This window comes from Colletotrichum lupini, chromosome 5 (assembly GCF_023278565.1).
Source record: "Colletotrichum lupini chromosome 5, complete sequence".
Lineage (NCBI taxonomy): Eukaryota > Fungi > Ascomycota > Sordariomycetes > Glomerellales > Glomerellaceae > Colletotrichum > Colletotrichum lupini.
In genome coordinates this window covers 1,255,909-1,279,922 of record NC_064678.1, presented here as the reverse complement: position 1 = coordinate 1,279,922, position 24,014 = coordinate 1,255,909, and the positions used below count along the sequence as shown (strand labels likewise).

Below are 24,014 nucleotides of genomic sequence, written 5' to 3'. Positions count from 1 at the left end.
CTCGACATAAGCACAGCCCTCCAACTCAGAGGAGGGAAGACTAATGGCATGAGGACAAGGTCCACCAACAAGTGGTTGACTAGACAGCCCAGCAAGCAACTTGTCTCGACTCGAAAGGCCCTTCGAAAGTTGACCACCAAAAAACAAGACACAATCCCCGATGAAAACAGACACATCTCAGACCGGACTTTGAGGATCCCGCATGCTTCCGCTACCGCTAGCGCTTCCACTGTGAACGCTGCTGCCGCCAGAGCCTGACCCAGCGCCGTCGCTCCGTTGACGTCGCGTGAAAGCAAACGTGACGGGCGTGCGCTGAGCCATGGGCTGCTGCGCAGGCGTGTTATGGAGCGACAAGAACTCGTCGTCGCCGTTGCTAGACTGCGTGAACCCAGACACATCGCTAAGCATCGAGGAGGAGCGGCCCCTAGCCTTGAGAGACACAGTGCTCTGGTGCGTAGGCGGATAACCCCACACAGGCTGCATAGAGGACGCTGGCAGCGGCAACACAGAACCAGACGCGGTCATGGTGGATGTGGGCCACATAGACCCGGCAGGCATCACATACTGCGATGCGGCGGCGGACGGTGGTGTCCAGGCTGGCGCGGCGGGATTGTAGGCGGATGACGTGGTCTGAGGCTGGGCGGAATGACGTTCGGGAAGATCATAGGGCATCGCGGCAGTCGTGGCGTAGTTCATATGCTCATGGTATGCCTGGAGCTGCTGTAGCAAAGCGTTGACTTGCTCCTGCTTGTTCGCGTTGGCTGCCTTAATATCCGCAATGCTGCCCCGGAAGTTATTCTCAATCGTCGATGTCTCCGCCTGCCAGGCGATGCGGGCCTGGCGCCTACGCTCGGCCTCGTCCAGCCCACGATTGTTAGCATCCGTGATTCTGCCCAGCTCGGTGTCCACCTTGGCGATGCGTGCTGCAATTTTGTTCCTCTTGGTCTGCGCGGCAGCCTGCTCGTCCTCCTTGGCCTTCACAGCCTTGGCGATGGCGGCCTTGTAGTCTTTGTATTCTTTGGAGGCGGTATCGAAGATGGCCTTTTCGGCAGCCCACTCCTTTTCCGTCTGTTTCTTACGCTCGTAGAATCCCTCAGGTGCTTTCTCAAACTCCTTGAGCTCTGCTTCGAGCTGGGCAATCTCTTTTTCGGATTGGGCTTTGTTGGTCTCTTGCTGGATAATCTTCTGCCTGTGCTTGTCGTCGTTGCCACCTGCGGTCTGAATCACATTGTCGAGTCTCTCGTTCTCTTTCCTTAGCGCGGCAATCTTGTTCTTCCACTCCTTGCGTAGCGTCTTCAGCCTAGACTTCTCCTCCGCCAGCCGCTCGTTGTTCGCGTTGATTGTGCTCTTCAGCGTCGTCGCGGGCGAGTCGGGGCGGAGAGACTGTGGCGTGCTGACGGGCGGGTTGACGGAGCCCTCTTGGTCCTTGTTGGGCGCAAAAGAGGTTCGGATGCTGGTGGAAAAGACGACTCGGTTCGTGCGCGTATCGACAAACTCGCAGACGTACTTGGACAGCGGCCGCAGTCCATAAATATCACCACACCAACGGTGTTGGCTGGATTGCTCGTCTTGGTCGTCGTCCTGGATGCGGAAGATACGTGTCGGCTGCCAGAAGGCGTTGTTTACTCGGACGTAGAAAGGTTTTGAAGTGTCGACTCCTGCCGGCCGCGAAACGTGCCCGTTCGGAGCAACGCTCGGGCTGTCAGGAAAGTAGCTGGTGTTGAAGCAAACCTCATCGTGGCCAATATACGATATCCAAATCTGTTCGGCCTGGCTGTCAAAGGGGGCATTCCCCAAGTTGTGAATGTCGGTGGCATTGGAACCGGCTGACTCGGAAGTAGCGTGCGATAATTCGTACTCCTTAACCATGACAATTTTGGTGCTCGCTAGGGCGGCCCACAACGGCTGCTGAAGACGCACCTGTGTGCTTTGTTTTCTCTTCTTTTTCGTAGATGATACTGTCGCATTTTGTTGGAAAGTCGTGTCGCTGTCTGGCGTAGCAAACCCCGTGTCGGTGGTCGTCTCGTTCGAGTACGACTTACCGGCCTCCGGGTCCGTTATGCTGTGTGTCGACGGACTTCCCTTTTCTCTTCTCAAATACCACTCTCTTATGTACCTAACTATGCCCTGCGTTAGAATATGTATGGCAAGCACGCTCTTGATCCACCCGTGCGGTCCTCTCTTATCGAAACCGCGCGTAAATGTTTCTAACGGATCGTCGGAGTCGGGGGAGAACCGCCAATTGGCTGGGAGGAACTTTGTTGCCCGGGTCCAGTGAAATCTTGAACCGCGCAGAAGATGCGAGCCTATGACGAGGAAGAAGCAGGTAGTGACGCTCCTTGACGCTCCCTCCCTCGTGTTGGATCCCCCACCCAAAGTGGCGGCGATGACGGGCTTTGCAAAGTCAAGGATGGCGAGCTGCATGGGCGGCCACAGAAAGAGCCACACGAGCAGTATAAAGACATCCATGCAGAGCACCGTAACGAGGGAGGGCATGGTGGAATTGTAGTCAAAGATCTCGGCGAGATTGATGTTCATTCCAGAGCTCGTAGTAACAGGGGGCACAAAGGTGAGGAAGGTGAAGACCATGTAGATACCGGAGAGGGCGACGGGAGGGACCTGCATGAGCAGGATGAGGATGGCAAGGGTGTCGTAGAGAGGCAGTGCCCTCAGGACGGTAGCGGCGAACTCGATAGGGCCACCAGGGTCGCGATGGACGTCGGCGTTCTTGGTGGCGTTGACATCAATCTGGCGGTGGCTCGCGTCAGCAGCACCATTGCCCATGGCGGAGGAGAGCGAGTCGGACGAGGAAGTCTCGGAGCAACCGCCTAACGAGGGCCGCCTGGTAGCGGCATGGCCATTCCGGTGTTCAGGGGCCATGATGTTGCCGTTGTGGTCGGAAGCGGGCGCAGCGAGGTTCGGGGTCTTGAGGTGTCCGTTGGAAGTGCCGTTGGGCAAAGGCGAGGGGAGAGCCGGGGCAGCAGCATTCTGGTCAGAGGATGTCCCAGCTGAAGCGTCGAGGTTCGACTGGCTCTTCTTGTTGGCAACTCGCTTGGCGGGGCCTACAAGACCATTTTCGTGCCTGGTGTCGCGTTGGTTGGCGGCGCCTTGCTGTCGCTTCGCAGAGCTGGAAGCACGAGGCATGCGCTAGGAGGATATCTGCTGTCCGCCGACCCGGGAGCCCTTTCAGAGGCAGGTCGGGGGGCGCCAGCAGCACGACTTGAACTGGTCTGGATGCTGGAGGAGGGGGAGAGGCGAGGGAGCGATATTCCGCCCTCGAGAGCGATCGGGACGAATGTGGCGTGGGCGAGGTCGAAGATGACGGAGGGAGAGAGAGAAAGAGAGAAAGGCGACTATGCACTCGACGCGAAGGAGAGCGCAAAGACGTAGATATTCGGAGGATTGCCGTGGGGCCTCATGCGTCGTGGCTCACGGCAGCAGGTCGGAAGAGGAGGGGAACCGAAGGAGGGTGGGTAGGTGGGTGGTTGAGGTTCCAGAGAGGCGGGACGGTGATAATGATGGTTGAGTTGTTGTTTTTTCCGAACCTTGGAACGGGGGGGAGGTTTGTGTGGTAGTGGTAAAGTAAAGTAAGTGTTGCCCAGATTACTCGCGTCGGGAAAGGTTCGGTAGGTGGGTTGAAAGAGCAGCGATGCAAAGTACCTAGGTGGTGCTCCCGTCCTGTACTGTGTAGGCAGGCACGTACTGCGTAGGGAAGGAAAGGTACCGATGGAAGGAAACAGGGGGCTACTTGGGAAGAGGAAAAAACCAAGGCAAAGCCGCAATATAGTGTGGAAGGCGCTGTGGTGCTTGGGTACCTTCCAAGTTTATTCGTAGCCTTGGGTAAGCCCACAAGACACTTGGGTACCTTGGTTACTTAGGTAAGGTACCGGGGGACAGACAGACAAAGAAGGACCTGACCTGACCTGAGTTGGCAAGGGCGGCACGAGTTCGGGTAAGAGCCGAGAAATGGGGATGAACTGAGGCGTCAAAGAATTAAAAGTCAGTGGAAGAAAGCCCTCTCTTTCCTCCCCCATTCGTCTCCGTGTACTCCGTATTTGTAAGGTGACTGACTGTATTTCCGAGTAAGATAGTATGCCCGCCCGTACAATCACAGCAGCAACACATCCAATTTGTTGTCAGTGAAGAGGAATTTGTGGTGTGTTGGTCTCTTTTACTTTATTTTTATTCCTAGGTTTTGAGCACTCCCCTTCCCCTCTGCAGCAGCCAGTCCCGGGACATCGAGCAGTGGTGTTAGGGGCAGAGCGCCTCGCTTCGAGTTTATTTTAAAGAAGACTGCGCGGGAACAGCACGAGAGCAGGGATGACGGATGGTGCGGGAAAGGATCCAGTCGCACTGTTTCGACCTGGGTGGGTGGACGGGTACGTAGCTCCTTGTCGATACGTATCCGAGGACTGCTTTACATTTTTCACTTGGTATTTTTTTCTTGTGTTCCTTTCACTTTTCTCGCTGTTCCTCCCGGTCTGATGAGGTGTGGGGAGGTACTTTGGCTCAAGTCCCCTTCAAGTGGGGTCCTGACTAGATAGGAGCTGTCTCATTGGTGTACGACCTCCAGTGTGGAGATAGGGTCCCTTCTTCCCTGACCCACTCACGACGCTTCTCCACCCTCTCCTCGACCCCCCGATCAGAATCAGGATCAGGATCTCGGATCTGGACCTGGGCAGTACTTGTGACTCGGTCAAATTATGTCTAGCTCAACGGGCAATTTCCTTTCATGCTCTTGTACATTGGGGTACCCCGACCGAGGCAAGCCGCAGTTGCCAGCGCCGGGATGGATCATGGAGGCCGATTCAAGGTTGCTGATGGGATGAGATGCCGTTGGCGGTCACGCAGTTCTGCAGCCCTTTGGATTCTGGGGCCGCCGCCAAAAAAGTAAGATTACAGGGGGCCACCGGTGCTGAAGCTGCTAAACGAGCGATGACTGAGTGCTGGATGACGAGTTCACGACATGCAGCATGCAGTGATGCACCCTCGGCCTGGCTTCATAAAGGCGTTGTTCGGACAGGGTCCAGAAGCTTTTTTATTCATGATGTGTTGTTCATGATGTGGATTGACTATGGAACGGGGCATTCGTATGGAAATGCATTCGCATACTGAGGTTACTTTACCTACCTACCATAAGAACGGTATGTAGGTAGGTAGGTAGTCGTAAACAGGGCTGGCCAAGCACGGGAGATGCAGCGCATTGCATAGCTGCTGCTCCAGCCTCCAGCTCCCAGGGCCTGGCACAGGATGGATCCCCAGACGGAACGGAAAACACGCAAGCAAGGCAAGAAATCGTGTCCTGCATTACCTGACATGGCGGCATCGTGCTGGGATATCAATGTAAGGTATTTCTATCCGTAGTTTTGTTCCATCATGCCTTCCGCCCCTTCCGTGCTTCACTGCTCACTGTTCAGACCAAGTATCGTATAAGTCGAGGTACCTGACGTAGGTACCTTAGACACAGGCAGGAGGGTAGGTTCCTTCCACTGAATACATAGAGAAGTTGAGAACCTACCTAGGTAAGGGATAGACATTGAGTAGGTACCAAAGGCAAGGTACCTGGGCACGCAGAGAAAAGGAAGGTATCGTGGTCGTGTGCCTTCTCAACTTCGTGCAAGTACCTACCTCAGGAGACTACCAATATCAATTACTTCCTTCCATACCTCATGTGCGGTGTGAGGTTGGGAAGGTGGTGCTCCCCCCCGTGCTGTGCGCCTCCTTCCCATAGAACAATCGTCATATCCCAACTCTAAATTCCCTTCTTCATTTTACTCTTCCCAAGTCGCCAGGTCTTGTCCCCAATCATTCCAAACATCAACCATCCCTTACACAGTATTCGTACGGATACCAGTGAACGATACATTTCTCTCTTCTTCGACATCCCCGTCATATTCAGCGCCCCTGACCACCACCCGCCACTACGAGCCTAGGTACGACAGCGCCGTCGCTGGACTCACTGGAACGTCCTTCTTCTTTCGTCCCTAGTTCGGTCACTCGTCGTCTTTTCTTCGTCCTGTCCGCGGCTTCTGTCATCGACCGTTGTCCATGCTGTCAATCATCCGCAACACCCATCATCGCTGTTCGCATGACGACCCGGCTCAGCTGGAATCTTTGGGAACATACCTAGGGACGTAATGAAAGAAGAGACTGTATGATATCCGTACCGCCTGTGCCTGATCATTACACCTGACTCTGTCCCTCCCAGGCCGTTCATCGCTCCCGTTCACCGACCTTGAGGTACCACAATACATGCCCTTGAAGGCACTCACGCATCGACGCATAAATCAAGTAATAAGTAATGGCACTTACGTCGGATAGGCATGCCGCCAAAGCGATATTCAGAGCCAGCATCGGGGCTACTGCCAATGGCCCGGTTGAGCTGCGCTGAACGCCCATCCCGCACTCTCTACCACATGTGCCTGGTTTCTTTCCCTCCAAAGCAAGCTATGCTGGTACTCCGTACACAGCACTATCCACTAGTACCGACACACAGTCATTGTCAGGCCGGGCCTTATTGTCTGCAGGCTGTCTGGGCGGTGGACGATCTCTTCGTGCTCGTCATCCCACATGTCGACGCAACTTGGCCATCACGCAGTACTTAGCACCTTGGAACACGACACGATAGGATGGACCACCAGTGTGTGTACTACCTCCCGCCTTCCTTGTCACCTCGAGACTAGGCTCTCCCCGCTCTTGCAGACCACCCCCGCGCACTCAAAATTTCTTATCGCTTTCCCAGCGAGCCACGAGGACATCTCAAAGACAACCATCGCCTGTCCGCCCCGGCCGAAGCTCGACATCATTCACCAATCCTCGCTTGCCAGAGCCCGTTCCCCAGGCGCACACCGACGATCGTCAAAGTATGCTCCACATCACGCTACGCTATTCCGACGGAAATATATTCGCCTCAAGGGCTACCATTTCGGCCTCCCCCTTAAAGGGGCACGATGCCACCCACGCATCCACGGTTCCGTCCACCACCAACCGCCAGCCACACAACGTGCTTCCCGTTCTCTGGTGCTCACTGTGTGTTAAATGTACCTGTATAAGTCTCCTCCGACGCTCGGTGGCCTGACGTTCCACGATCACCATCTTGACGCCGACAATCGGGGCACAACTTCACAAGTCGAAACGCTCTTCGGTGAGGTACCAAGCACGAGGCACGAAAACGTGGGGACGAAACCAAAGAACCTGGCAAGACGACAGTGCCTTGACCCCTTGGACCCCTCGCACAGTGAAAAGCATCACGGGCGGACGACAAATCCAGCGCTAGCCCTCCAGAGCGAGCGTAACCAAAATCACCAAACACCACCATCACCTCACGGGCCAGCATCCAATTTCAGGGCAGCCATGGATCAGGGCAACGATACCACCAAGCCAGAGGACAAGTCGACGGGACAGGAGCATCGTGGGTGGAGCTTGTGCTCGGCCGCGACTCGACGGCGGAAGACTGAGACTCGTATGCAGCAATGCATATTCGTCTCGTTATGTCTCGTGGTTGACAACGCACCATCACATTACACTCGCACTGCACTCTTACTTTGGCTCGCATTCAGTAGTGCAATGATTTCTGCGGAACGTGCAGCATCTCATTGCCTTCATCCTGGCACGAATGGCAACAGACTTTTGGGAGGGCAGATTTCCCATGTCGATCATCAACTAGTCGAGGAATGTCGCATGCGTAGCTTTCTGGGCACTGCACCAACCACAACATCGTTAAGGCGGCATTCGCTCGAGCCAATTCCTCCTCAGATCCAGCATGATGTGACATGACGGGGCCAGCTTGACACGCTGACAGCCTACAGAGTACTGTACGGGCACGTACCGGTACAGGCACAACGCTTTGCACGCGACTGACGAGTCTCAACAGCGACCGGCAATGACTACGAATACTGCTGATGGCTGGACACGGCTGTGGTCCGGAGATCCGCATCGCTGTTTTCGACCCCGTCGCAGGCCCTAGACAAAGTGGTCCTATCCTCGCAGGCGCCCATGTCTTTGTCGCCTTTGCCCGGCTGTCGACGATCTCCTTTTGATTCGAAACATAACAAAGCCATTTCTGGAAATAACCTAGACAGTGCGCGTCGGCCATCCCTCCTCTCCGCTGCCAATCACCCTATGGTCTCTCCGAAAGAGCCGGCGAGGTAGTGAACGGCGGCCGACCGCTGACCGCTGACCGCTTCCGATGACTTAGTTGAGCCCCTCCATTGAGCCAACATCAAGTCTACATCCGGCCTCAAATGAACCCGCGGGGTGGACGAGACGGGGTGGATGACGGGGTTGCAAAAGTGTCAATGGGGCATATCCGTACTATTATGGACAGGAGAGAGAATTTGGCAACTCTTACGGCGCTTCCACCTTTATCGATAATCAGCTTGCAGGGTCAAGCTTTTCTTGCCGCCATCTCCACCTGTTTAGCTAATTATCCTCCGATCGAGATGACAGGTATCCCACCCGGAAAAGGAGGAGGGACAAAATCGAAAGGAGCAAGACAGTGCGGCAATGCAACCACATCCTGGACCGTCGTCAGGCGTATTCAACCTGCTCGACAAGTCACGACAGAGATGATTGGAAAATACTACCTGTGATGGTGGTGAACCCCCACTTGGCCCCCCCCCAGGTCTTGAGCATAAACGGCGAGGAACAAGAGGGAGCTAGGCGCAGAGAGGTAAAGCAAGTCGATCGGCCTGTCGGCATTTGGCTGCTACCAGCGGCGCGCCTTGCTGCCAGATTGCCTCCCATGTCACAGCCGGTGCACTTCAAGTGGACTGCTGACTCGGGATGCCGTGGAGAGCAATTTGCAGTCGAATCACCTGATTCGTGGTGCCGAACCGAAATTCTTCAAAGAGTCAGTGACCAAGCGTGGGCTGCGGGTGTCCTCACCAGGACTTTGTATCACTATTAGTGCCTGACGATGGTAGGACTTTGAGGACGAGGGGAGAGTTGGAGGGAGAAGAAGAAGAAGCGATGTTACGGCACTTTTCCCACAGTCTCACTCATTCTCTGCCGCTGCAGCAGCCATACTTCACCATTGGATCTCGACTGCAGCGAGAGACTTGATGGGACAATGACCTCTCCAATCATGGATAGCGAGGAGATACGACTAGCACCCCGTCAACTGATCTAGCATCGAGACTAAAAGCCCCGGGAATAAGCTTCAAGACGCCAGCCTTCCTGCAGCACAAGCTACGGCACGCCTCTCATGCAGCCCCAGGCCCCAAATCACCTCAACACGCAGCACTGCAGCACCACAGCAGCTCACCTCATTCACCACCGCAGCCTCCAGAGCTTACACTTGCAAAATCGCGGCTCCTCCCCCTCCATCTCGACGAGGGAAAAAGACTTGGCGGCCCATGATCCGGTCGCGAGCTGATTGGTGCCCTGCAGACCGTTATATTTCTGCGGCTGCTTAGCGGGGTCGACTTCCCTCTCGCCCATGTCCTTTCGCACTGTGGTGCTGACTCTGAAGGCGGTCTGCAGGCTGTGGCACCGCTCTGCCATCTGGTCGTCTGGGTACGGATATACACAACGAGAATACCCATGTACGGATGCGTGAGGCGACACAACGTAATAGCGCAAGGGCGGCTCCGTGCGATGCGGATCTCCCGGTGGGCTCTCTGCGCCGCCCCTCTCGGAACGAATTTGAATTTTCCAACGGCGGACACTGGACGCGAGGCCAGCCGGTGCGCCGTATACGTCTGGAAAGATGATTTTGAGAAATTTTTTCACGGAGCGAATTTCCACGGAGCCTCTGATGCTCTTTTCCAGAGCCTGTGCCGCCGAGAAGACTCCGTGACGCTACATGCGTATGGAGCAGGACGGACAGCGGTTATTGATGCCATGACATGGAGCCCAGTGGCACCATTGTCCTTGACAGTGAAGAGTCCTTTTCAGCCGTTCCAATCACTGGTCTCCAGGTCACATGTCAACCCGACCGCATCGATTCATTTTTACGCGCTCAACCCGTGCCAGCATTTCTGCAATGCATACACCAAGATGAAATTTGGCACATGATCAGGGGTTTTTAGGATCACGGCGTCGAGTAGTTGCGCGCTGTACCTTTCTGAGTCTCTATCTCAATGACTGGTATTTACCAGGGGCCGATGCTAGGGATATCTTCCGGCGGCGTGCTTTCTATCGTCTATTCGGCAGACACTTGAGTATCTCTTGCGTCGCCCGTAGGGTCGAATGGCCTCAAGCTCTCTTCAGCCATCAAGCTGTCGCCCGTCATCTTGTCTAGCGGAGGGGCACGCTCAAATGGCGGGGTCAATTTCCTCTACAAGAGGACCGCTTTCGCCTCGACTCGCCTATGACTGATCAAATTGAACCAAAATCCATGCGTCTTCTCGCCTCGCTCGACTTACACGAGCGACTCTCGCTCTTTCCGTCTCGGGTTTCCGGCTCGACCACGGATTTTGCTCGCGTCTTTGGTCCGATGGCGATAGTACTCAGTGCCGTGAGAAGGATTTGTGCACATCTCATACTCATATTTCGTTAGGGCGCGGCGCTGCCAAAGTCCTCCTTGGCGTCTGGTCTTCTCCATGTACCCAGTTCCAGGTTGATGACCATTTTCGAGATATGTCTTGCATGTCCATCTGCGGCGTTTCGCTCCGCGTCGGTGCTGGTCAACTCAGCCACCCGCTTCAGTTCACGGCTGAGCCAGGGCAGCCCTTTTCTGTCATGAGTGTAGATCTTCAGATGCATGTTCAAGTCGGCTATTTTGGTGAAGTGCTTGTGTGAATAGATTACAACCTTGAAGCGGAAGGTGGACTTTTCTTCGTAATCGTTTGACAGCAACCTTGTGTAGGCGCTGATAACTTGCGGCTCGAGCGAGAGTGTCTAGTAGGGAAGGCTCATCAGCACATGCATGCTTGAGGGACGAGGGGCTGGGGGCGCAAAAGAGACTGTGATGTTGTGGGCATACCGGAGAGGCGCGGGTTTGCGGTGGCGATTTGTTTTGGCAGTGCATGGTTGTCAGTGTCTCGTTGCAGGTGTGGCTGTCGCGAAGACGCTCCCACTCTAATCTATCTTGAGGATCTGCCGTCTCGAGAACGCGATCCAGAAAACGGGCGATTGACTGCTCAGCGACTTGGGTCAAGGTAGACGCTTGAGATATACCCTACGAGAGCAAACGGGAACAACAGTCAGTGGCGCTGTTGATACAAGTCGGTCACACGAGACCAAGACCGGGAACAGGACTGGCACTGGCGCTGGCGCTGGCACTGCTTAGCGCAGACGGCGGATCAAAGACTCACCAGCCATGGACGATGACTCGGCTCGCCATCTCGCAGTCGGACAGTGTACGCCGAGTTCTTGGGGTCGTAGAAGCCCTGCGAGACTGCGTGGAGATTACGCCATTCGTCGTTGATGGTTCTCAGGAGACTGGCCGCGCGTTGGGTCTGGTCTGGGTCGCAGCCAAAGGCGAGGCATTTCCCGATACGCTTGTAGAGTTCTCGCGGGCTGAGCGAGATTGTGTTTGCGAGTTGCGTGTTGTTAGAGTATAGGGGCCATTTGCGGCCGGCCTTTGGGGGAGCTTTGGCGGCTTTGGAGACGGCGGCGGCGGCGGCGGCGGCGGGCTTTGCTTCGCGGGAGTATTCTGAGACTACGCGGGATAGCATTGACTGTTGGAGCCGCGTTGTTGTGGACCTCATTTTTGGGAGAGGCTTGCTCTGACGAGCGGGATGCGTGAGGTGTGTTGGGATCGAGGTCGGGGTCGGGAATCGGGAGTCGAGGTGCGACGTGCGAGGGTGAGGGTATCAAGGTTAGGTTTCGGTGTCGCTTTTCTGAAGGTGCCGTGTCCTCCACCAGATAGATGGCGACGTGAGGGAGAAAAGAGTGTTGAGAGATGGCCGGCCTCGAGCTCCCAATGTCCCGCGGGTTTCGAATGGCGAGGTTGAAGATGCGGCGCGGCGCAGTTCGGCCTCGTGGGTTGAGCTGGGGGAACGAACAGGTGGGATGAGGTTGAAAGTTCCAACCAATCACGAGAGCTGTTGGAGCTTGGTGGTGGGGATGGCACCTTTGGGGGGGGGGGGGGGGTGTCTTACATCATCTCGCCGAGGTCTGAGGCCATGGGAGCGAGCTGTCGACCTCATCGACGACGACCTTGCGAGCCATGAGCGGGAGATGCGATAATTGACGGGACTGCGCCATCTCTTTATACCATCACTTGCAACGACGACATTTAAAGACTACCACTCTCTGAGATTTCGCAAGCTGCTCCGACAGTAGTTCAAAGAAGAGGATGAGCGTCGTGAATACCGAGTTGCGGAGGCGGGTCATTGCCATTTACAAGGGTAAGTTGAGAGTCTTTTCAGTATTGTTGTTCGTCTTATATTGAAATCGAAGCATCGCACTTGTTCAATCGAGCTGTATCACGTAGCCTCGAGGTTGCCCGATGAGACAAGTTGCTGAGATGTTTGACTGCTCTTGTCAACATAACTTGTTGTGAAGACAAAACCTGCGCAATTCTAACGTCTGTCGCTGGCGCATCCTTACTCTACGACAGATACTTGTCGTCCTGAGACTGATGATGCGGTTGAATTTCGTCAAGTCGACTGACCACAGCACGACCAAACCCAGAGCTCTCTCTTTCCCAACACATCTTTTTGCCCCTCGCCCTCTCTCTATTCTATTCACTGCCTCCCTCTACAATATCCGCTCACCTTCCATCCGTCAACCATTATGCCTGGGCTCACACTGCAGCCTCACCTCAAGAGGAACCCAACAGACAGAAATGACTAACCATGGAGAATAGAACTCCTCTACTTGGGCCGGGAATACCCCCTCGGCTACGATTACTTCCGCCCCCGCCTGCACAAGGCGTTTTCTGCGAATGCTGCGCTGCGGGATGAGGAGGCTATTCGAAGGGGGATCGAGAGGGCTGAGTTTGTGAAGAAGGGTACGTTGTCTTCCTGTCTTTCTTTCTTTATGTCTTTCTCTGGGTTTGGGGGATGGCGTGTCCTTCGTCCGTGGACAGGGCAAGGTGAGATCCATGGATGCTCGGTTGAAATCAGGCTCTATGACCGCGCGTGATCGATTCCAAAGTTGGAGTTGGTTTCGTGGACATTTCGTCTTTGCTTTGGGGGCACGCCTCCCCCCTCCTCAACTGACTCCCCTGCATCTCGGTGTTGGTCGTTTCCCAAGTTCTGTCTCCACGTTGGAGGCGAGTGTGTCTCGTGGTGCACCAGCATGAGTCTCGATATACTATATGCGCCTCAAAGTCCCCAATCTCAGCCATCTAAACCGGATGCCGCTCTCTTCCGGGCGTGGGAAGTGCTCTCCATGAAGTACTTACCGTCTAGTGCGACTGCATCTAGTTCTGGGCAACTTTCATCCTTTGCCCAACTGCGTTTGTTCCATGCTAGACTTCCCAAGTGGACAACATCGCTTTACTCCCCCAACTCTATCAGAGTCATGACCTTCCATCATTCCCGTCATGGACTCACCCTTTGTATCTCATCCCTCTTTCCTCCCCATTCTGTTCTCTCAATAACCGAATGGGAAGCAATAACATCAGACTTAATACCAACGAAGAGAATCAAACAGCTGACTTAAATACCTCACAGAAATCGAAGCATTGTAAGTCAGCCCAGTGCCTCTCACCTGCGCTTTCCAAAAAAGGCCCCCGTCTGCGTCCACGTCCATCCAACTTCGCAACCTCGTCTCCCCAAGTACACATTATCACTTCCATGACAAGTCCCTCTTTATCCTATCAAACACGCCCCAAAGCGATGTGCCTTACCTCGACCCGGGCCTCGGAAAACAAGTGTAACTAAGGCTATGGGAGAACCAATGTCACTAGTCCTTGAGAGTTCAATACTCTTCAACGGCACGTACGCTGTTCAACGCGTCCCCCTTTCAAGCCATCCCGCCGTACCTCCCCCTCCCCCCTCCAACACCCAAACCGAGTCCTTCCTCAGGCGTGTTTCCTTACAGAGCAAGTGCGTTTTGCTAGGCGCGATTCGCACGGTCAAAGTCAGTCTTCCATACATCCTCTATCCTCCTTCCTCACCCCCTCTCCCAGAAAATCAAAGTAAAAAAACAGAGGGCATGATTCGCTATCGCAGCATACAACGGGTGACGACGCCACAGTTGGCAACACCAGACCGCCCAAAAAGAAGAAGAGAAAATTTGCCCTGCCTCTTCACATCCTCAACCTTACTCGAGACCTTGTCTAAGCCCCTGATTCGATCACACTCTACAATGATATACCATCCAAACAACTCGTACCAAGTCGGTCCTTGTCCCCCCTCCGTCCTCACATCCAACTCATCCAACTCATCCCCCGCTTCCCTTACCAATGGTCGTACAAGTCAATTCGAGATGTTAATCGACTGGCGATTCCCCTTCACGGCGAGGCAAGTCGCCTCCGTCGAGTGCCCGCATGGCTTTCATGGAAAACCCATCACTCTCTTCCGAATGCCAAGTCACTCCATGCATTCAAGGTTACAGCATATGCTTCTCCAGGGCGCCATAATCCCCCTCATTACTCTCCTCTCTCAGCATCGTCACTTTAGGGCACACAACACAGCATGAGAAAGCATATTGGGGGGGAGAGATAGGTATTGTATAGTAATGGTAAACGATGTGATGGGATATGTAGGTGTATATGTAGATGATGTGGTAGTAGATGACGATGATGATGATGTTGACGATGGGGTATCTCGATGAACTGGATCTCTGACCTTTCCCCCCTATTCCTTCCTTCCTCCCTTCCTCCCTTCCCCCTTTCCATCCTTTCCTGCCTTGTCCCTTTTTCGCCGTCCCTTTTTGTTTCTCTTGTTTCTGATAAACTGTATTCTGCTCTGTTGTTGACACTGGCGCTTCTTCGCCCTCCGAGTCGCCATGATGCTAATCGCGCAACAGGTATTATCTCAAGCGGTATCGGGCGTTGAGGAAGCGTTACGTCCCAGATGCGTGATGCGGCGAGCGTCTTGGGATGGGTGTAGGCATAGGTCAATGTTGAGGGCCAATCATTCCCATAGAGTCCAATAAACTGTCGCCGCAAAAACACGAATGCAAAAAAAAAAAAAAAAAAAAAAAAAAAACTCCCTTCTTTTTTCCGTCCACCATAACTTCGTCATGCGGTCCTTCATCGCTCCCTCTTGCGTGCCCACCAGGCACCGACCTCCAAACACTCTCCCCAACTCGTACCGTTCTCCCTCATGAGGTCGTTCATCATCTTGCCTAGCCAGCCGTCCCATTCGTCCTGGCTCTTGCCGCTGACCTCGCGCAAGATCGGCTCCAGGCTCTGGATCTGCTGTACGACGGTCATCAAGGCCGTGCGGCGGAGCGCCGCCTGGGCCTCGGTCAACGTCTTCTTCTGCTCGTCCGGTTTGTCTTTGCCCTTGCCCTTGCCAGAGTTGATGAACGACTTGCCGTCCTTGGTCACGACACCGCCGACGCCCTCGCGCTCCCAGCGAACTTCAGAAAGTGGGATCGCCAGGCGCTTGCTTTGTATGTCAGTCAGCTCCTCGGATTCCTGGATGAGCATAGGACCGATGAGAGTGCAAGGCACAGGGCTCAGATTGCGGGACTCGAGTGCACGGTGAACCCAACTGTTGTACTCGACGAGGAAGTTGTTCAGCGGCGCGCTCAAAGGGGTCTTTGCCGAAATGGGATACGCGCCGAGCGAGGCGACGGTGGCGGTGTCTTCGGTGTTGCCAGACTGTGGCGCGGCGTGGGGCCGCAACATGCGGATCTGGTGGTCGCTATCCCAGAATTCCACAGTGCCACCGGGGCGAAGAATGCGATGATATTCTTCAATGGCGTTCTGCAGTGCGTGCGGCGACGTCACAACCAGACTCAGATCCTTGACCATGACCAAGTCGAATTCGCCATCGGCAAACGGCCACGGAAAGTTGCGAATGTCGTGCTGCATGAATCGCCATTTCATGTCGCGAGATACGTCCCCCGCATGCTGCCCCATTGGGCCAATGTCCATGCCAGTGAAGTGGATATCTGGGTGGCCTCGTTGCGCGAAATACCGGTGACACGACTGACTCCAGAATCCGGAACCGCAGGCGACTTCGAGGACACGACCAGGCGGCTTGCTAGCAAATGCTGTGGAGCAGATTGGCGAACCAAACAACTGGATGAGCAGCAGTGTGCGCAATGACTGGCGATGGATCTCGCTCAGGTCAACAGGCAAGGGGTATGCTAATGACGGATCTGACAGATATGTGCGGCCATTGCGCAAGCAGTAAGGGCGAGAGGCATCGAACGAGTTTGTCGTGGGGTCGGAGGACGTCATTGTGCGGGTCGACATGGAGGCGGTTGAAGGAGCCGCCGACGAAAGACTGTCGGTACGGGAAAAAGGAATTGCACCGGCCTTGCCGGCAGTGAGATGACGGCCCGATGTGTCCGTGTCGACGAGCATGGCGACATGTTTTAGCTCATTCGGAGTGAGACCGATGTGAGATGGTGTAGGCGGTACAAGCGGGTGTCTCGCGTAGGAGCTTAAGGTGCCGCTTTCCTTGCGAAGGCGCGCCGGCACCCGGATGCGAGTGCGGTCGGCACCAGCGCGCGTCTCTTGTAGCGAGTGGTGATGCTTGTGCTTCTTTGGAGACGCTGGCGAGGTAAGATCGCGCGGGTCGATGGGCGACGCAGTCGAGAGGATCGTCGACGTGGGTGTGAGTGAGGTCTCGTGCGAGGAGCGTGACGCCGAGGACGATGACGATGTGCGGATGTGCTTGAGACGGGTTGCGGGGTGGTGGTGGTGGTGGTGCTGCTGCTGCTGCTGTCCAAAGTGAGAACTGTTTGATGATGGTTGGCGCGACGGTATGCGCGAAGAATCCGCCGGGTTGGCCTTTGAGAAGAAGGACGAAGAGGAAGACGGGGTAGGTGGTGCGGCGGCGGCGTGGGCGGCAGCGGGGGGTTTTGTTGATGTTGTTGACAGAGTTGTAGTGGCAGATGCAGGAGTAGTAGTGGTAGTAGTGGTGGTGGTAGTATCTGTAGTTGCAGCACTAGCACCAACCGCCGTGTGTGGTTGTTGTTGTTGTTGTTGTTGTTGTTTGCTCTTGTTTGTCAAGGTTGCAGTCGCAGTCTTTGGCCTGGTCGACTCGATGCGAGAAAGAATGGGAGGGACGGGGGCGAAGCTGGTGTACATGTATTGGGACATGTTTGCAGAATCTTCCGCATCCACGAGTGCTTCGTCAGGAGGAGCGGCGGATTTCTGGGGCCCTTGGGCTTGGGACCCGGTTGTGCGTGTGGTTGTGGCTCTGGTCAGTTGGGTCAGTCGGGTCCTCTCTTCGTGTCTTGGATCCTCATGTCTGCCCTGCCCTCTCTGGGGCCGGGAGGACGACAATGAGACCCAACTCGCAGGTGGGAGCTCCAGCTCCAATGGACGGGGGGGAGGGGGCAGAGGGGTGGAGGGGGGTTGTTTGGGGATCCGCAAACTGCGTGTGGATTGTGGGAGAGAGATAGAGAGACGAGACTTTTTGGGAGTGGGAGCAGTGGAAAGGAGGCACAGAGACTGAGAGTGAGAGAGTCGGGGTACTCCGTACGAGGTAGGAGGAGGGGATTGGCGGCTGATTGTGCTTGCTTGCTCGTTTGCCTTGCAGCAGCAGCAAGCAGCAGCAGCTTGCTTGCTTTCCTGGGTTTGGGTCTTTGGGGGTGTGTTGAATTCAGTTCGGTTCCATTCCAGTTTCTGTTGCGACCTTGCAGCAGCTGGGGGGGAGATGATGGTGGATGTGATGTACCTGGTGGAAAGGGGGGAAGATCATGGATTGGAGGGGAGGGGGAGGGGTGTGTGAGCGTGTGTATGTGTCTGTCTGTCTGTACACTATGAGTGTATCTGTCCGGTGGAGGGGAAGAGAAGCACCCGGGTGGGAAAGGAAGCGGAAGGGAACGGGGAAGGGGGGGGGGGGGGAGGGGGAGGAGGGAGAAACCAGGAAGGATGTGTTTTTCTTTAATTTGGCATCGCCTCAAAGAGTCAATAGAACCGCCATGTACTTACAGAACGGTCGGTATTTTCGAGAGCAAAGAAACTAAGACGGATAGTCCTCGTGGCTCTGGTGGTGGCACAAGCAACACACTATCCGTAGACTATTCCGTTACGGATACACTACCCGTACTCTCTCTTTCTCTCTCTCTCCCATGACTCTCGCTCAGTCTTGTTTTTCTCTCTTTGCTCTGTCTGTCTGTCTGTCTGTCTGGCCAGATGCTCCGTAACGATACACCGTAAAGATACTCTCGACATACATAGCAGATGCAGAGTGGCAGACAAAACCAAAAGAACAAGGGTGCATGACTTAGCGTACTGGTCTGTACGTACCTTGCAGCAACACCAGCAGGGAGCCCCGGGGATGGGGTCAAGTACTGTATGTAGGAACAGGCAGGTAAAGTTGAGTTGGGCAAGGTACACACTGACACCCGGCCGCGGCGAGGCCTAGGGGTAGTGGGGGGTGGGGGGAAGAGAAATTGGAAAATGAGGGAAAATGGGAAAATGGAACGTGGGAATGGATAACGGAGATGGATGAGGAAGAGGAAGAGGAAGAGAGGGGGACCAAAGAGCAAGTCGGATTCTCTTCCGCGGTTCCAACTCCAGTTAAACAGGAAGAAAGTAAAAAAAAAAGAGTCCGTCAGGATGCAATGTATCCGTACCGATTCAGCATCCAGGAACCAGATGCAGACGGACCAAATAGACGGGCGACTTGCCGCGTTCCTTGGTCCTTGGACATTATTTCTCTGTCTTTCTCGGTGCTCTCATACACACTCTCTCCCTCTCACACTCTCTCTGGCGCGACTACAAAGCGAAATACAGAGAGCAATGACAATGTGAGAGACAAAGAGAACCAAACTCGGACGTTGCACTAGCGCTTGCGTCGCGTCTGCTTCTTTTCCTTGGCCGTGTTCTTCGTCTTCGTCTGCCCGCTTCTCTCTCTCTCTCTCTCTCTCTCTCTCTCTCTCACACACACACACACACATACCGGGCGGGAATCATCTAGAGAACAGAAAGAAAAGAAAAAAAAAAACAAGATGAGGGGACAAACTCACCACACGCACCACACAAACACCCACGCTGACCAGACGTAACTGGCTGCTGGAGCTTGCTGGGGAACCGAACGGGGTCCACCACAGGTTCGTTTGGCCGCCTTGTACCTTGCAGCAGCACCTTGCGTCGCTCGCTCGCCGTACGGAGGAGTGGGCGAGGTACTTTGGTTGTCTGCAGGTACCACGTCGCAGTCGCTGCCGTCGCAATAGCAGGGCGCCCAAGGGTCTCCCGTCCTTGGTCCGTTGCTAATGGAACCAAAGAAAGGGCACAGAGCAGTCAGTGTACAGAACCTATCCTGTTCTGACTGGGCGGCGGTCCTGGCGCTCCCGGCTTCGGTGACGGGAAGGGAAGGGAAGCACTGGACGCTAGTTGGATGCTGCTTACTGGCGGTTGTTAGTTGCTGTATGCTTCTTGGCCTGCTTGCCTTGTCGTCGGCGCGCTCTCGTTGTCTGCCACTTGTAGAGTGGTGCGCTGCTAGCTAACAACGTGCTAACCAATGCTGATGAGCTAGCACACACAAGTCCACGAAGGTTTGTACTCCCGCCCGGCGCCGCGTCTCAAGTCGGCCCAGCTTGACAAGACTAGACACCAAGATGGGGTAGCTTCGCAGAGCTAGACCTCGGGCTATCTGATAAGCAAAAGTGCACGAGAACGGGAGCTCGTGCAGGTATGCCGGCACTGTCGCTTGACTATTCCGTGTGCCTTTTGATTATCGCGCAGGAACAACTCGGAGTTTGGGAGAGGTCTTTGCGCGGCAAACAACCCAGACTCGGGAATGTGGCCAGCCAGCAAGCGAGTAAGCAAGGCGAGGCAGCGCAGGGCAGACGCCGTCGACAGGCCTGTTGGGTATCCGCAACGGCAGGGGAAACCCGTTTGGACGGTACCAACGTTCCCCGGCCAGGGCAATCGAGGTAATAGCAAGGGCAATGCCTTTCTCTGGTCTCTAATTGGCCAGTGTCTTTCGTCTACTGTTGTGTGGGATTGTTGTTTGTGACCCCGACAAGGTGATCCACGTCGGAGGCTTCACCTCTGCGCCGCGTAGCCTGTGTCGGTGCGCCGTCCGTCTTGCCAATCGCAGTGCCAACCAAGACTAGCCTTATTCTGCCAGTGTCCGATTCCTCAATAACCCCGATGGATGACGGCACTTTGCACGTATCTGTCTGTGCCTGGCGTTCGTTCGATTTGCTTGGTTTGTTGTGGTGGTGTTTGTGCCTGTGTCGTCAAAGCTTCCCACCTGTTTCCCAAGCGGACTCGTCACTATTACTCCACGAATTTCCTCTTCAGCTTGCTAGCTCCGGCCTGACAGGAGCCACTAGGGCGGCAAGACTGGGGTTCGGTGAGAGCAATAACTAACACCAAGCCAGCACTTGAGCAGCTCGAAACTTGGTTTGTTGGTCGACTGTCGCCCACGATGGCGTCAATGTCAAGGACGTAATGGGTGGTTTCCCTGCTCTTTTCTCTCACGCTGACCACTCGGCGGCAATCCAGCAGCTGTTGAAGAACGAGTGTGGCTGCTCAAGTGGGCTTTTCCCACCCACCAAATTCCAAGGGGACGAGGCCAGCAAACGCCTCGCTCAGCCCCCGATCCAGCTCGTCGGGACGCCCGGTGCTGTAATTCTCCAACCCAAGCCCACTCAATTGTGTTTCTTTTCCCAGAGCTTCTTTGTTCGTGGTGCACTTGGTGCACTTGGCCCAACTCTGGCCCTGCCGTTCTTTTGTTCCAATGTCTCTGTCTCAAACTTCGGCTCTGTGCCGCCGGGTCTGCCTCTTTCGCACTCGAGACTCGATGACGGACTAGTCCAAGGCTTGACAGACAGATGGGAAAGCAGGTCCGACAATAACAGAGTCGGCCGGTCTGTGAAGTCAGTGGCCCTGGTTGATTTGTTGCTTGTCCTTTGCCGTTGACCCTTGCTGCGGTAAGCCAAGGATCTGAGAGACGCCTGCAAGTGCAAAAACCCCTTACTACGAGGAGCAGAACGGTGAAGGGGCTCAAGAGAGGGCACCGGTAACCAGGCCCCCGGTAGAGTGCAGTCAATCTATCGTATCCGTACGGTTGGCAGAAGACTGAAAGCTGAATGAGGGCGTGAACCTTGAATTTTCAAGCCAAGGTGATTTCTGACCGGCGAGGACGTGCGGGCCCTCGGTGACCAGCAAGACGAAAAAAACAAGACGCTAGCCCCTGTTTTTTGACGTTTGGGTGCTTTGTGTCGAGTGTTGATCCTCTTGGTAATGGAGTGGACCGGGCCGCGCTGATTTCGGGTAGGTAATGGAGACTTGCTGGATAATCGCTCCTCTTTGTTCGAGTGTGTGCCCTTAGTCAGGCTATGTCTGGTAATCACGTATCCGTACTCCTTACGAGTAGAGTACGCGAAAACGGTACTTGGTAGGTATCAAAAAAGTGGTGGCCACAGTTTGCGTCACTAGAATATGGCTGTTGCTGCCCGCTTCGCCGAGGATTCGGCGATTTGGCCCAAATATCTCGACAGTGTCCCGGCCGGATAGAGGATACCTCGTCCTGTTGGAGGAGCTCAGAAGGCACGCAAGAGTCAAGTACGCCGGAGCTTGCCCCGTCCTTCTAGAACCTAGACCAGGTTCTTTCTGAAATCTTGAGACGGCGGGATACCGGCCGCTTGTTCCCCGGTGGGGACGGGACTGGGGTCGCTGGAATGACGGATAACTGACGGGCCCTGGTTGGCTGGCTTGGATTTGCGCTTGAGTTGGATGGGAAATCGACCGAGCTGAACAAGAGTCGTGTTTGCCTCGTTGTCGCCTTGCCCCAAGGACCAACGCAGTGGCCGTTATTGAAAGAGAGGGCCAATGGCCGCTGAAGGACGCGATAGGACAATGCTGGTGGAATTAGATGTTGTGTCGCCTCGTTTCCGTCCTTTTGTTGTGAAGCTTCCGGCCGGTCTTTCCTCGCGGTAAATCCAGCAGAGGGTGCCCGTACGGTCAAGGTCCGGGCCCTTGTCTGAGCGACTGTAATGAGCCGGATCCCTTGTTTGGTGTTCCGTCGCTTCGCCCCGTCTCGCCTCGTCTCGGTCCCCGCAGACAAATGTCACCGAGGGGATAGATGGATCAAATTTCACCGCGGCGTCTTGTCGGCGATGGCCTGTGTTGGTTACGTACGTATATCGAATCCTGTCGAATGGCTGCAAGGTCTATTTTGCCGTGCCGCCTGTCTTGTTTCGTCCCGTTCCGTGCGTGCAAGCTGACTCTGTCACTTGTGATTTGCGTAGCCACTGACTGGTGTTGTTTCCAGCTGGCAGTGCCACCCCGTGGCCCGTTGCTGATCCGAACTGGTCAGTGGTGTGCGCTTTTTCGTCGCGTGCCACAACGACGGAACGGTGCTATTATCAGACGACGGGCGATTGGTGATGACCAGCTGGGAGTCTGAGTCTGGCCAAGGGATCAAAAGCAGAATCTCGTGCTTGTCGGAGATAATGACGTTCCCCTCGATATGTCTTCTGGGGGAGAGTTCTAGAGCGTGGGGGGACCTTCCCTTCGTAGCCAGCTGGGCGATTTGTCTGCAGCAGATTGCTAGATTCCGCAGCAGCTGTCAATGGTCTGTCGCGTGTGTTGCGTCCTGCCTGTTGGGGTGCAGTGCCGATAGCGTAACGTGGTAGTGGGTGCGGCCTCGTTGCAACTTGTCCCCGTCCCGGTCGGTGGATTCCGCCCAGCACCGGCAACAGAATCCTCTGAACCTTCTTTTGCAGAATAGGTGTCTGGCGAGAAGATCGGCGGTTCAGAGAGAGAAACGAAGCAACGTGAATGAATTGTGACGAATGTTTCCGCTGGGTTTCCAGGCAGATTCTCCCCTTTGGGCTCACAAGCCTCCCGAACATGTACTGGGGGTTTGGTATGAAGGCAGGGCCAAGCTAGTTCAGGTCGATCGGGGCTTCTCCGAGAGTGCAGAGTCAAATTCGATGGGCGAATACTCGCACAGATGGCAAGTACTACTCCGTACGGAGGGGTAGGTTACCAGCGTCGAGGCAGAATGATTGACTCAATTGAGTATCCGTATAGAGTCGCAGCCGTTGGGCCGTAGCGCTAATCCGCAGCTTGATGCCTGGTGTAATTGGGATCGCTGTCGTTCATCCGCAAAAGAAGATCAAACGAATTATGGATACCCGGTCGAGCGGTAGAGTCAGATCGTCGCCGTGTCTCAATTATCACATGAATGATGAAGACACTATCCCGACTGCCAGACTCCCAAGGCGGTGGGTGACGAAGACTGAGGACGGAAGTTTGCCCGTGTATTCGGAGGCTGTACGAAAAGAGCCAAGCAAGTAAATCAAATGCCGCGTCTGTTGCTCCAAATGGGATGGGTTGCCAAAGTCGGAGGATGGTATCTTCAGCGGCGGGTGAGCGATTTCGGCGCCCGAGACAGCATGCAGCCGCAGTGCAGAAGCCAGAACCCCAGGAATCGGAGTCTAGGTACCGGCAACTGTGCCTGATTCGCTGGATGGCCGGTCGAGGTGAGGGAATTGCGCACACCGCGACTTTCGACTTTTAGCTTGGTTGCGAAGCCGAGAGAGGGGTTGGTGAATATGCCGTTTCTCTCCCGCGAAATGGTCAAGAGACAGCCTTTGGATGATGTGAGGTTGAAATGACGAAGTTGCAGCTTGGAAACACATCGAAGCTTTGCCGTCCAAAGTGTCAGGAGCGCAGCGCAGGTACACAATGCCTGAAGCGTGGAAAGTGCAGGTCCAGCAGGTCTTTCCTCCGTCAACTCAGGGGCTCCTGCCAAGAATCGCCGTGTTAGTTGCCGTGGTCAAATGGGCAGGAAGCACCTGTCGGACGGAAGTTGCGACTCACCAGATTACCTAAGACAGGCAATATGCTCTCAACCTAAGGTTCTGTTCCTCCTGGTTGGATTGACTTCTTCTTCTTCTTCTTCTTCTTCTTCTTTCTCAAGACACCAAGTCTTGTCGTCTGATGATCCAGCAGCAGTCGCTGACCGACAGATGCAAGTCTGGCGTTTGTATGGTGCACTCGTGGAGAGCAGAGCTGACAGGTT

General features: G+C 55.0%; 6 protein-coding genes across 6 annotated transcripts; 3 read left to right on the top strand and 3 right to left on the bottom strand.

The window, feature by feature from the left end:
* Nucleotides 1-177: 177 nt before the first annotated feature.
* Nucleotides 178-3,144, bottom strand: CLUP02_09800 (ubiquitination network signaling protein; the record flags this gene model as incomplete). Its single annotated transcript, XM_049288778.1, has 1 exon — nucleotides 178-3,144. The coding sequence occupies one exon, from the start codon at nucleotides 3,142-3,144 to the stop codon at nucleotides 178-180; it is 2,967 nt and encodes a 988-aa protein (XP_049145922.1).
* Nucleotides 3,145-5,074: 1,930 nt separating this feature from the next.
* Nucleotides 5,075-9,130, top strand: CLUP02_09799 (uncharacterized protein; the record flags this gene model as incomplete). The annotated part of the gene is made up of 17 exons (XM_049288777.1): nucleotides 5,075-5,144; nucleotides 5,231-5,343; nucleotides 5,622-5,676; nucleotides 5,732-5,980; nucleotides 6,106-6,152; nucleotides 6,209-6,224; nucleotides 6,322-6,455; nucleotides 6,507-6,572; nucleotides 6,629-6,640; nucleotides 6,703-6,975; nucleotides 7,054-7,767; nucleotides 7,802-7,863; nucleotides 7,929-8,124; nucleotides 8,198-8,256; nucleotides 8,293-8,385; nucleotides 8,449-8,876; nucleotides 8,934-9,130. 17 exons carry the CDS (start codon nucleotides 5,075-5,077, stop codon nucleotides 9,128-9,130), a joined length of 2,784 nt encoding a protein of 927 aa, XP_049145921.1.
* Nucleotides 9,131-9,160: 30 nt separating this feature from the next.
* Nucleotides 9,161-12,073, bottom strand: CLUP02_09798 (uncharacterized protein; the record flags this gene model as incomplete). Its single annotated transcript, XM_049288776.1, has 12 exons — nucleotides 9,161-9,243; nucleotides 9,297-9,801; nucleotides 9,866-9,914; nucleotides 9,994-10,074; nucleotides 10,158-10,220; nucleotides 10,284-10,310; nucleotides 10,368-10,585; nucleotides 10,642-10,842; nucleotides 10,928-11,122; nucleotides 11,259-11,624; nucleotides 11,678-11,999; nucleotides 12,048-12,073. The coding sequence occupies 12 exons, from the start codon at nucleotides 12,071-12,073 to the stop codon at nucleotides 9,161-9,163; spliced, it is 2,136 nt and encodes a 711-aa protein (XP_049145920.1).
* A 171-nt stretch (nucleotides 12,074-12,244) lies between these two features.
* Nucleotides 12,245-14,673, top strand: CLUP02_09797 (complex 1 protein; the record flags this gene model as incomplete). The annotated part of the gene is made up of 8 exons (XM_049288775.1): nucleotides 12,245-12,324; nucleotides 12,454-12,674; nucleotides 12,758-12,985; nucleotides 13,048-13,061; nucleotides 13,147-13,482; nucleotides 13,569-13,698; nucleotides 13,805-14,509; nucleotides 14,606-14,673. The coding sequence occupies 8 exons, from the start codon at nucleotides 12,245-12,247 to the stop codon at nucleotides 14,671-14,673; spliced, it is 1,782 nt and encodes a 593-aa protein (XP_049145919.1).
* Nucleotides 14,674-15,094: 421 nt separating this feature from the next.
* CLUP02_09796 (methyltransferase domain-containing protein) lies at nucleotides 15,095-17,110 on the bottom strand (the record flags this gene model as incomplete). Its single annotated transcript, XM_049288774.1, has 2 exons — nucleotides 15,095-16,810; nucleotides 17,090-17,110. The coding sequence occupies 2 exons, from the start codon at nucleotides 17,108-17,110 to the stop codon at nucleotides 15,095-15,097; spliced, it is 1,737 nt and encodes a 578-aa protein (XP_049145918.1).
* A 3,018-nt stretch (nucleotides 17,111-20,128) lies between these two features.
* On the top strand, nucleotides 20,129-20,350 carry CLUP02_09795 (uncharacterized protein; the record flags this gene model as incomplete). Its single annotated transcript, XM_049288773.1, has 1 exon — nucleotides 20,129-20,350. One exon carries the CDS (start codon nucleotides 20,129-20,131, stop codon nucleotides 20,348-20,350), a length of 222 nt encoding a protein of 73 aa, XP_049145917.1.
* Nucleotides 20,351-24,014: the final 3,664 nt, after the last annotated feature.